Here is a 12,130-nt window from a genome sequence, read left to right on the forward strand (position 1 = left end):
ACTGTTACACACACATGCCCACCCACAGTCCCTTCCCTTATGAAACAGGGAAACTGATCCATACCTCTCAGGAATGTAGTGAGGGTGAAATATCATTAGGTCTTCCCTGGTGGACCCTGGATAAATGTATCTGCCATTATTATTTTTTAAAATTAATTTATTTAAAACTTTTTTTTTTCAAAGTTTATTTATTTGGCCAAGCCTCATGGGTTGCAGGATCTTAATTGCCTGACCAGGAATTGAACCTGGGCCCCTTGCAGTGGAAGCGTGGAGTCCTAACCACTGGACCACCAGGGAATTCATTATTATTATTATTATTATTATTATTAAACACTGCCATCTGGCTTTAGAAATAGACCTTATTTCCTAAGACTGCTGCCTTGTAATCTTCTCTTGTTTTTAAACTGTTAAGTGGATGACCTTGAAATAGTCATGGAGGATGAATGTATCCTGATTATAGTTTAGATTACTGTCGTAATCAAATAACAATGAACAGCACAATTAATCTGGCACATAATGATATGCATAATCATTATTTTGCCATATGGTAATTAGACATAAATGGTAAGTTGTTCATGGAAACAGTGTTAATCAGAGTTACTTTTATCCAGCTCACACACTGGGAGGAAGGGGCTGGGTGAAGGAGGGAGCAGGGCTTTGCTGGCAGATTGTTTTCCTGTGGTGGAATGCAGTATGCCTGGGAACCTGCCCTGTTCAGTAAGAACCAGTATGGGTCTGGGTCACAAATAGGGCATATGTTCTGGGGTTTCCTGAGACTGTTTGCTAGAGTAGCCACAAGCCAGCCCAGGTGACCTGCAGAGAGTGGCTGAGGGTGCATGCTACAGCCCAGGAAGCAGTCAGCCTTGTAAATTGGAGACCCTGGAAGCAGGTGATCTGGTCTGTTCAGGAATCTCAGGTGGGATTCTGAAAACACACAGTTTCAGATAAGGAAAAGGTATATGACATCCTCCTTTGTCTATAAACAAAAGATACATAACTGGGTATATCAGTGTCTTCAAAGGGCCCAGTTTTGATCACAAAGGTGATATCAATAATGATAATAGCAGTTAACATTCATTGTACATTTTATATGCTCTTAGCACTATGCTTAATGTTGTGTATATGTTATTTCATTGCATTAGCAAACTTTGAAGCAATCACTGCTAATATACAATGATGAAATCGAGGCTCAAAGAAGTGACTCAATTTGCCTAAATTTATACAGTAAAATAAGAGAGCTGGGATTCAAACCCAAGTAATTTGTGTTTGCAGGCCACACCTTTTCTTAAATATTTATTTACCTTTTTATTTTGAAAAAATTTCAAATCTATAGAAAATATGCAAGAATAATACAGTGAACTCCAATATACCCTTCTCTGGGATTCACCAGTTTTTATTAATGAGCCATATTTGCTCTTTCTTTTTCTAATACAGTTGGCCCTCCATGTGAGTTCCACATTGACAGATTCAATCAACCAGTGGATTAAAAATATTTAGAAAAATATTCCAGAAAGTTCCAAAAAGCAAAACTTGAATTGGCTGCACGCTGACAACTATTTCCATAATATTTGCATTGTATTAGGCATTATATGTCATCTAGAGATTATTAAAAGTATATGGTGGGAAGGAGGAATGGGACTTCCTTGATGGTCCAGCAGTTAAGACTCTGGGCTTTCAGGGCACAGAGCATGGGTTCGATTCCTTGTCGGGAAACCAAGATCCCGCATCCTGAAAGGAAAGTAACAAAATGGGAGGATGTGTATAGGTTGGAGCTCTCTGGGCGGCACTACAAGTAAAGAACCCGTCTGCCAGTGCAGTTAGACACAAGAGACACAGGTTCGATCCCTGGGTCAGGAAGATCCTCTGGAGGAGGGCATGGTAGCCCACTCCAGTTTTCTTGCCTGGAGACTCCCTTGGACAGAGGAGCCTGCTGGGCTACAGTCCATAGGGTTGCAAAGAGTTGGACATGAATGACGCGACTTAGCATGGATGAATGACACAACTTAGCATGCACGTGCATAGGTTATATGCAGATACATTTTACATAAGGAACTTGAGCATCTTTGGATTTTCATATCTACTGGGGGGGAGTCTTGGAACCAAGCCCAGGCCCTAAGCCTGCTCTGTAGGGATGATTGTACGTACACATTTGTTTTTGTGATCCATATGGGAGTAAGTTGCAGATCATGATCCTTTGACCCTAGCTGTTAATACTTGAGCGTCTGTCTCTTAATAACAAGGACATTTTCTTACAGGACCACAGTTTAATATCAAATTAAGCCTATTTTAAATGGCTTCATGACTCTATTATCTAATATAGAGTCCTTTGTTAAATTTTATCAGTGGTCCCAATTCTTTTATTGCAGTTTTTTCCCCCAGATTAGGGATCTAGCCCAGCATTTGGCTGCCTCTTCAGGCTGCTTTATTTTGGAAAAATTCTTCACCCCTTCTTGGTCTTTAATCAGGCTGTGCTTTGGACAGCCTGGTTATTCTGTCACGAGAAAACAGGAAGCCCTTTGGGCCACAGAGAGGAGAAGCACTAACTCCATCTGTCACTTTGTGTCCTTCAGGTGCATGGAGAGTTCAGCTACTTAATGTGTCAGTAGGAAATTGACCATCATATACTGTGTACATTCTTGTGATTGGGTGTTACTGAGATATTTAGCTGAAGGGCACTGTAAGTGTAAACTCCCTATCGTTATGATCGTCATTCTTTGTGATAATCCGGTCTTGTTGCTGGGTTACAAATTGTAGTTCTTAATGGTCAAATATGTTTTGGTTTCTGTTCCCATTTAGCCTCAAAGAAGATGGAGCAGGAACCCCCTATGACAAGGAATCAACAGCCATTATAAAGCTGAATAATACAACAGTTCTTTATTTAAAAGAGGTGACAAAGTTCCTGGCTCTTGTGTGCTTTGTCAGAGAGGAAAGCTTTGAAAGAAAAGGTAATTTTTTGTGTGTGTGATTTGAATGAAGCATTTCCATTCAGACGAATACTGCCTTTCCTGCTTGTTGAATGTGGGTGGACAGCAGCCGTGCCTCTGGAGGCTTGCAGACTTCAGTCACAGGCTCCCCTTGGCTCCTCCCCCCATCAGTGAGGTTTTGGGATCCGTGAACCAGCCTGCCCTCTAGTGATGCTGCTGCGGTGAGGTGATAGTGGAACCAGACCCCCTTCCCAGGGAGGGGAGCGAAGCCAGCTGGGGTGTTATTGCCTGGCTGTAGAGTCCCTTACCCCAGAAAGGGCCAAGGCCTCCCTCTTTGTCCACACCTCTAGAAGATTTTAGGGATGTTGTGACCACTTGTCCTCCCCATGTAAAGGATGAAACTCATACAATCTTAAAGCTAGACTTTTTTATACTTCTGTTCAGCCCTTGTCCATTCTTTAGTCCTAAAACACAGGGATGGCATCGTGAATCCAAAAAAGGGAAGATATTAGTATAATTAATAACATCACCAAATATTTTTTAGGACCAAATTGAATTTTATTTTGAAATAAAAGCAATTAACCTCTTAAAGATACTCATATTCCCTGCCCCCCATCTAAACTGGGAAATATCAGCTTACTGATGTAGTTAAGGATTTTTGCTAGTAATTAGGAGATGATTTACCCTAAATGGAGAAGGAAATGGCAACCCACTCCAGTATTCTTGCCTGGAGAATTCCATGGACAGAGGAGCCTGTCAGGCTGCAGTACATGGGGTTGCAAGAGTCAGACATAACTTGGTGACTAAACCATTACCCTAAATTCCCAACAAAGTAGCAATAGGAACATTTTCTGAAATAGTCTTTTTTTCTTATAAGCAATACATATTCATTATTTAAAAATGCTTTGAAAACTTAAAGTATACAGAGCAAAATAAAATCACTGAATTTCACCATCTTAGAGCTGAACCCTATGTTAAATTTCTGGAGTTTTCTTTCTGCTTTTTTCCCTTGCTGTCACCTTTTCTTCTGTTATTCCCTCTTTCCTTCCTTTCTTCCAACAAAACTGGTGCCATTTTGTCTATATAGTTTTTTATCCTTTTGTTTTCACTTATTTGTACCCTGAAAATTTTCTTAATTCTTTGGAACATAAAAGCAAAATTAAGATTTTTATTACTTTTCTGTTAAAAAGTAGTAGATTCATTTAGAAAATTTAGAAATAATGAACAAAAAGGAAATAATTATTGGTAAGTTTCTCACTCACATCACATTAAACTTGTTTGCTTTTTAGAGTGACTAACCATCTCCATTTGCCTGTGACAGGGAGGGGGGTTCCTGAGAAAAGGGACCTTCAGGGCTGAAACTTGAAAAGTCCCAGGCAAATGCACTGAATCAATCACCCTAACTTATAAAGAGCTTGATGCTTTACATATGCAGGAAGTGGTTCGCTTGGTTCTTGCTGCCTTAATCTCAGTAGTGAGTCCTGTTAGTGTTGCTGATAATTGACACTTGTTGATTGACTTGTCCCCATGTTGTTCTTGCTTGGAGAATCCCAGGGATGGGGGAGCCTGGTGGGCTGCCATCTATGGGGTCGCACAGAGTCGGACACGACTGAAGCGACTTAGCAGCAGCAGCACGTTGGTTTCTGTCTGCATTTTCTCGGATCATCTTTGACTGCTTTGGCAGAAAGGGGAGGATGGAAAGAAGTGGGATTCTTGGAAAGGGAGGTGGTTAAAAAATATAGCCATCAGGGCCCACCACCGAACAACTAGAACAGAGTTTCTGGGAGCAGAGCCTGGGGTTCATTCATTTTATAAAAATTTCCAGGATGCTTTTAATGTGCAGCTATGACTGAAAATCACTGAACCAATAGAAGGATATGGGACCATCCCTTAACTTTGTATGGTGCTGAAGATGGTGCTTGTCCTGTTCTGTCTCTGTTCCTATATTTTTCAACTGCCTTTTATGAACGAGTGAAATAAACAGCAAACTCTTTGTATACACTTCCTTTAAAAACTTCAGTTGTGAATTTTCACTTGTAAAACTCCAAATGCAGCAAGATTACTGTTATGTTTTAAAAGGACACAGATGAATAAGTTGACATGTGGCAGGAATCATCAGTAGTCTGTCTCTGAAATTTCCTAGAGTTGAGTTCTCATTGAGCCAAAGCCCTTTAGCTAAGCTTTCTGCCTACAGTTAGTTGCACACATAGGTCGAGTTTTGAGGTGGCTTTCACATATCTTACTCAAACTCTCACTAAATAAAATCATGTCTTTGGTCCATGTTTCTTTCTTTTTTTGAAGTTCATGTTTTATTTGGAAGATGGTTCCAAGAAATAAAAGTGAGGAAGTGGGGAAATAGAGAAGGGAGGTAGAAAAACTATCTTCAGTGGCAACTTTATCCTCACTTATTTTTAAAAATACTCTTTAAATGCTTTTTATTATTTTAAAATTTTTTCTTTTGTTTCTTTGGCTACACTGTGAGGCATGCAGGATCATAACCACTGGTGCACCAGGGAGTTCCCTTATGCTCACTTCTGCTGAGGGAATCTTGGAGAAGCTATGTGTGCAAAAAACTTAGAATCACCCCCATTGGATATGCGAGACGGCAACTTTGTCCACCAGCTCTCATACCCCATCATGAGGGTTACCCTCAGAGGCTTTTATTCCCATAGCCCTAGTACCTTTCTGGAGAAGGAAATGGCTACCTACTCCAGTATTCTTGCCTAGAGAATCCTGTAGACAGGGGAGCCTGGTGGGCTGCCATCTATGGGGTCGCGCAGAATCGGACACGACTGAAGCGACTCAGCAGCAGCAGCTCGTACCTGTCTGTGCGCCAAAGAAAGCCACCAGCAGAGAAGAAATGCCCATACATGGGCTTACTTATTTCTTATTTCTTTCCTGCTCTTTCTCACCGGTCTTTTCCTGAGGAAATGGTCTCTTAGTTTTGTTGCACTGTGGTCACTGTCACTGCAGAAGCAGCAGAGGGTGCCACTCAGAGGGTTTCCTGCTCCTGGAAGTTGAGATGATGTTTCTTACAGTACACTTGTGTTTAGTTATATGACTGCTTTGAAGCATTCCTTGCCTTGGCTGGAATCCCTATCCCATTTTTATTTATTTATTTATTTATTTATTTATTTGGTGGGGGGGCGGGTTGGGGCTCTGGAAGCATCACTTGAGTGGATGGAAATATTCTGGGGGCTAGTTATTTTAATAAGTTTAAAGGTAGTAAACTTTAAACTTCCTGATCCCTGGGTCAGGAAGACCCCTGGACAAGGGGAATGGCAACCCACTCCAGTATTCTTGCCTGGAGAATCCCATGGACAGAGGAACCTAGCAGGCTTCAGTCCATGGGTCACAAAGAGTTAGACACAACTGAGCGACTATCACTTCCACTTTCAAAGGTAGTAAAGGGAACCCACTGCCTTATCCAAACTGGTATATACATAATACTGCTCTCAATACTTTTACATATTAGTGCTGATGATCTGAAATGTGCTCAGGACTTGGATTATATTTTATTCTATTTTTGTATCATTAATTTCTGAAAATGCAAGAAAATTCTCCCTTACTATTCACTGTTTAAAATTTACTTAATATTGAAACACTGAGAGTGTCATTGATTGTTGAATTTCTTAGCTCAGAGTTGACCTGAAGTGATGATAACCCCTCTGAAATCAGGGACTTTGTTTTCCCTAGGGCTTATGACAGTAGCTTAAATATTTCCTGAATATCTTTTCAGTAAATATTGATTGATGGGTACTGTGACCTGGAGATGTAAGCTAACCTCCAAGTCAAGGTCTGCCTCCATTCACAGTCGATTTAGTAATGCCTTTTGGGGAAAAGATACTAATAAATATTTCACTGAAGGTATATTTTAATTGTTCTTACAATTTTTAATCCTGAAAGATTTTTTAAAAGGGCAGTTCAGTTGGTTCTTCAAAACTTTGGGGTCATAAACACTTTTGAAAATGTGGTATATACTCTGGAACCTTTCCTTTGTAAAAATATATATTCACAAGACTTTGCCTGCAATTCCTGAAGCTCAGCTGCAAACCTTCTAGGAAGTCTATGGACCTTATGTTTTCTCCTCTACCGCCCCCTACTGGCATTTCCTCACTACGGCTGACTTGAAAAGACTTCTAGGTGGCACTTAGAAATATTTTTGTTTTCTTCTCCAGGGCTGATTGACTATAATTTTCATTGCTTCCGGAAGGCCATCCATGAAGTTTTTGAGGTGAGAATGAAAGTAGTGAAATCGCGAAAGGTTCAGAATCGGCTGCAGAAGAAAAAAGGAGCCACCCCCAACGGGACACCTAGGGTACTGCTGTAGGTGAGGTTTCAGGAACATCTTTTGAAATCAGACGTTTCAATGAAGCTGCTGCTCTGTGTTGCACTAAAGGAAGAGGAGGAAGGAGGTTGGGACACAAGACATACGTTTGTTGTAAAAAACTCAAGGAAGAGGAAGAAGGAGATTGGGACATAGGACATACGTTTGTTGTTAAAAAAAAAAAATCCTGCCACCTTTTCTTTTAATCTTCTCTTTTTTAAATAAAGTAAGCACTTTGAAGCAAAAACTTGTGTATTAACAATGAAGTGAAATCTACTGTAACTTCAGTACACAAATGTAAACTTTTATGGTCTGTAGTCGAGAAAAAATCCTGTGTGCGTACTGCCAGGAACTGTATATATTTTGCACTTTTTCATGTTTTCTTTTTCTCATGGAACTAAACTTTGATAAAACAACTTTTCTAAGCTTTGTTCTGTCCTTGGTGTCTAGGACATGCATACTGAGTCCGTATCTATGGGGCAAACGGAAATTAATCAAAAAGTGATGCATTAGCAATGACTTTTTAAAGCATGGGAATCTTTGCTGCCAATTATTGAGAAAAATCATTTTTCCATGGAGGAACAGATTGGGGCGGCAAGCTCCAGGAGCAATAAGACCTGTCCCCTGTTTATAACGGATATAAATAGAAGTTTTATAGAATAATATTAGCACCAAACTTATCTAAACATTTCTATAGCTGTGAGAGTGCTTCCCTACCTGACAGTTTTTATAAAACTCTTTACCTCAACAGACATCTCTAAAATCATTTTATACAAAGAGGTTATTTATTTCTGCTGTGTTATTGTTGTCCCTTGGGACCATATTTCCAAAATGGTGCCGATCACTGGAGAGAAATTGGAATGCCACTGAATTGCAGGGTTTCTGAAGGCTTTTCTGTACCTGCCACCCAAGCTAAAGTAATATCAGAAGCTACATGGTTTCCCAAATGGAGGTGACTGGCAATTGCAGATTTAAAAATATATCCTATATAGTCCTATACAATTTTTCGCCTCTGTGGAATGGGCCTCTTGCCATGCAAGACTGCAAATGTTTATTTAGGACCAGTTTCTTTTCTTTTCTTTTCTTTTTTAACATTGCTCCATGACCACAGGCAATATTTCAGTTCTCTGCCACAGAACTGAATCCTGGTGGGCACGTTTGTCACCTCTGAGTCTCCTCAGCTGTGACAGTGTGCCTCATGGACTCTGCTTGTCCCCACCTTACGATTGAACTAGGGCTCAGCTCGCCAGCAACATGCTCTGCGTGGCTAAAAAAGCCATCCTGAAAACTGCTAAAGGGCAGTGGACAAGGATGACCACAGGAAGCATTATAGTTAGCTATGTGTCTGTTTCTATGAAATTCTTCTCTTATGTTTACTTTAGACCAGCAGCAAGTGAAGAGATTCTAAATCTACCCCCATCCCAAACTATTCCAAGTAGATAATTCTAGGTCTATCCCAAGGCTCAGTGCCCTAAAGCATGTTGGCAGGTATTAGAAAATATTCATATGTATATATTTTTAGCAGAGCATCGTAGGGATAGCAATGCTGATCCTAGCAAAAATGGATAGTTCCTAAAGCAACTTTTCCTTGGTACTATCTGTGGCTTCTTTCTATCCTCTCCTTGTCCATTCTTCCCCAAGTCCTGTTCCTTTGAGGCTGGAAACTGCAATTTAAGGTGGTAGCTGATTTAAGGTTTGAGCCCTCCCAAGGATCTGTGCATTTTGGAAGGAAATTTCTAAAAATCATGAAGGTGCCCTAACTCCTTTCCTCATGATTCCTGCTCAGAAGCACTGTGTAGGAACCCAGGGCTCCAGGGAAGTCTTTTTCCTAATTTCCAAACCTATAACCTGTTGGACCTTTGCCAACATGGTACCTGGAGGCTAGTCTTAGAAATCTAATTCTTAAATATTTTTTACACAGTGTTTCTTTCTGAATACGCAAATACAGAATCACTTTTCTAAAACAACTTTATCCTCAAGATAGAGACATTTGCCTAACTGGTAAATTGCATGTTACTTAGGTGTATATTATTGTAACTAGGTGGAGCTTCCATTTTTAAGCTGGGTATATGATGGGTTTTGTTAAAATGTGCCTTAAATGCCTACTACTTCAAGAGCAAATGATTCTTTGGGGGAAAGGCAAAGTTAATGCTGTGGCATCAGACCCAAGTTCATGGTAGTAAGTGCACTCTTTGATTAATGACACTGATATATAGACTACTGCCTCAAAGCTGTCAGCATAGCGATGACCTCTTAGTTCAAGAAAATGTAGGAGTTACATCTAAACATTTAGTTTCTGAAGTCTGTGCTATTGGAATCACAAAATCTCTTCAATTCCTTTTTCACTTTGTTTTTGATATGGGACTTAGCTTTCTTGTGTGTGGTCACTTTCACGTCTCAAATACACCGCTACAAATACATATAAGTATACAAAATAATGTGTAAATATGAAGCTCAAATACATGGCTATGGTGACTGCTCTGGAATATTTCTGCTCATTTTCAAAGGTTGAGAACTTGACCTAGAGGTTTTCAGGGCAATTAGAACTTATATGTGGGGGTGAGACTCTGAATTATCATCTTTGTTTAGTTTCAGTAATATAGATTAGTGTATATGGCCAGAGTGGCATATTCCTTTTTTTTTTTCAGAGTGGCATATTTCTGATGGAATAGACATTAAAAACTGGTTGACATTCACAGACAGTACTATTTTGTGAATATAATATATTTTGGACCCTTAAATATAAAATGAATAAAAACACAGCAATATTGTTATGTACGGGTTATATGCAAACTCTGTTTGAAATATATTCAAGAAAAACAGCTGAACTGTCTTGATTATTAAAGTATGGTATGCATTCAATTCATGCAGACTGGATGTAATTTGTAATCAAGTATAATATTCATCGGGCTTCCCTGGTGGCTCAGTGGTAAAGAATTTGCCTGCCAACCCAGGAGACTCGGGTGTGATCCTTGGGTCGGGAAGATCCCCTGGAGAAGGAAATGGCAACCCACTCTGGTATTCTTTCCTGGGAAATCCCATGGACAGAGGAGCCTGGCTGGCTACAGTCCATAGCATTGCAAAAGAGTCGGACATGACTTAGTGACTAAACAACCTCAATAATATTCAGTATTATGTTTTATTTGAGCAGTATGTTATTTATAACCATTGTTAAACCATTGCTTTCAAGAATATTAGCTGCCAGTTTAAAAGCATGTGTCACGTGCTCATGATTTGGTAAGGCTCTCATTTTATTTCAGGCATATTCATAACTAATCTTTCTGGGATCAGAATGGTCTCTTTCCTGAAAAGGAAGCATGGTCTTTCATGTTTGTGAGGTTGTATATACTGTGCATGCATATCACTGCTTCATCAGACCTGTTGGTTTCTTTAGATAAATGTGTTTGTCCTATAACCAGCTCTCATATTAGGGAAATGATAAATTTCTCTATTTAAGTTGGATTTACATTTTTTTAAAACTCATCTCTCCATGGGGCTGCCCAGGTGGCTCAGATGGTAAAGTGTCTGCCTGCAATGTGGGAGACTTAGGTATAGGTTCGATCCCTGGATCGGGAAGATACCCTGGAGAAGGAAATGGCAACCCACTCCAGTACTCTTGCCTGCAAAATTCCATGGACAGAGGAGACTGCTAGGCTCCAGTCCATGGGGTCGCAAAGAGCCAGACATGACTGAGAGACTTCACTTTCATCTCTCCATACTTTTGATGGGGACGTGCTTGTTTTGCTATAGAACTTACTTCAGTAAACTTAAGATTTTGATTCTTGTTGCTCTGCCCCTAATCCCCAGCCATCTAAAAATTCTTTCCCTAACAGTCCTCCTTTTGATTGTTAGTAAGATTCCACTGTATAATGACTTTACAGGTCCACTCAGAGTTCTCCGAATGGGCTAGCATAAGATGTTATATATGAAATCCTGTTTCTGATTGGAAAATCTAATCTGAAATAACTACTTCCAAGATTTTTAATCAGTGGTGATATTGAATATAGGGGAAAGAAAGTGTTGTCCTTAACAACATTATGAAATACTGATACTGAGTGCACTGCTCTTAAGTGCTTTTACATAATTACCCTCATAAACCCAAGAAGTGGGTACTGTTATCCTATTTTACAGCTGAGGCAACTGGGGCCAAAGAGATGAAATGACTTGGTTAAGATAATACTAGTAAGGCATGAGGCCTGGAGTCTGACCTAGAAATCCACTCTGTCAACTACTGCTCTGAGTACCTCACCAAATGTCCCTTAGAATGCCCTCATTTGGGGAATTCCCTTATGGTCGAGTGGTTATGACTCTCTGCTTCCGGTGCAGTGGGCAGAGGTTCCATCACTTGTCGGGGAATTAAGGGCTTCCCTTGTAGCTCAGTCGGGTTCGATCCCTGGGTTGGGAAGATCCCCTGGAGAAGGAAATGGCAACCCACTCCAGTATCCTTTCCTGGAAAATCTCATGGACCAAGGAGCCTGGTGGGCTGCAGTTCATGGGGTCGCAAAGAGTCCGGCACAACTGAGCGACTAACACACATGCCAAGAGGCCAAAAAAAAAAAATCCCTCATTTCATGAATAGAAAGAGAGGGACTTGGAAGTTCAGGGTTTCTGCTGCAGGGGCTTATGAAGACTGACATACTGAGGCATTTATATACACAAGAATCAATAGGTACAGTCTAGTGTGCTTCACTTGATGCTTTTTTTCTTTCTAATCCATTAAATAATTCTATTGCCAAAAATAATATTAATAACATTTAAATATCAGAAAATGTAAATCCTTTTAATAGCCATTCGATTTTTTTTTTCTTTTTTTGGTGGGGGGAAGCTGTGTGCAAGGCTTGTGGGATCCTTGACCAGAGATTGAACCTGGGCCACGTTA

General features: G+C 40.1%; 1 protein-coding gene across 4 annotated transcripts in view; it reads left to right on the plus strand.

Annotated features, from left to right (window-relative positions):
• The window catches only part of RRAGD (Ras related GTP binding D), a 36,910-nt gene extending 26,797 nt beyond the window's left edge, over positions 1-10,113 (plus strand). For all 4 annotated transcript variants that reach the window (XM_081528550.1, XM_081528548.1, XM_081528549.1 and 1 more), the window contains 2 exons: positions 2,797-2,945; positions 7,103-10,113. In XM_081528550.1, coding sequence (XP_081384676.1) covers positions 2,797-2,945; positions 7,103-7,254 — 301 coding nt within the window. In that variant the 3' untranslated portion in view covers positions 7,255-10,113. The remainder of the gene's footprint in view (positions 1-2,796; positions 2,946-7,102) is intronic.
• Positions 10,114-12,130: the final 2,017 nt, after the last annotated feature.

Source organism: Giraffa tippelskirchi, chromosome 9, assembly GCF_054371585.1.
Source record: "Giraffa tippelskirchi isolate mGirTip1 chromosome 9, T2T-mGirTip1v1.2.pri, whole genome shotgun sequence".
NCBI classification, from domain to species: domain Eukaryota; kingdom Metazoa; phylum Chordata; class Mammalia; order Artiodactyla; family Giraffidae; genus Giraffa; species Giraffa tippelskirchi.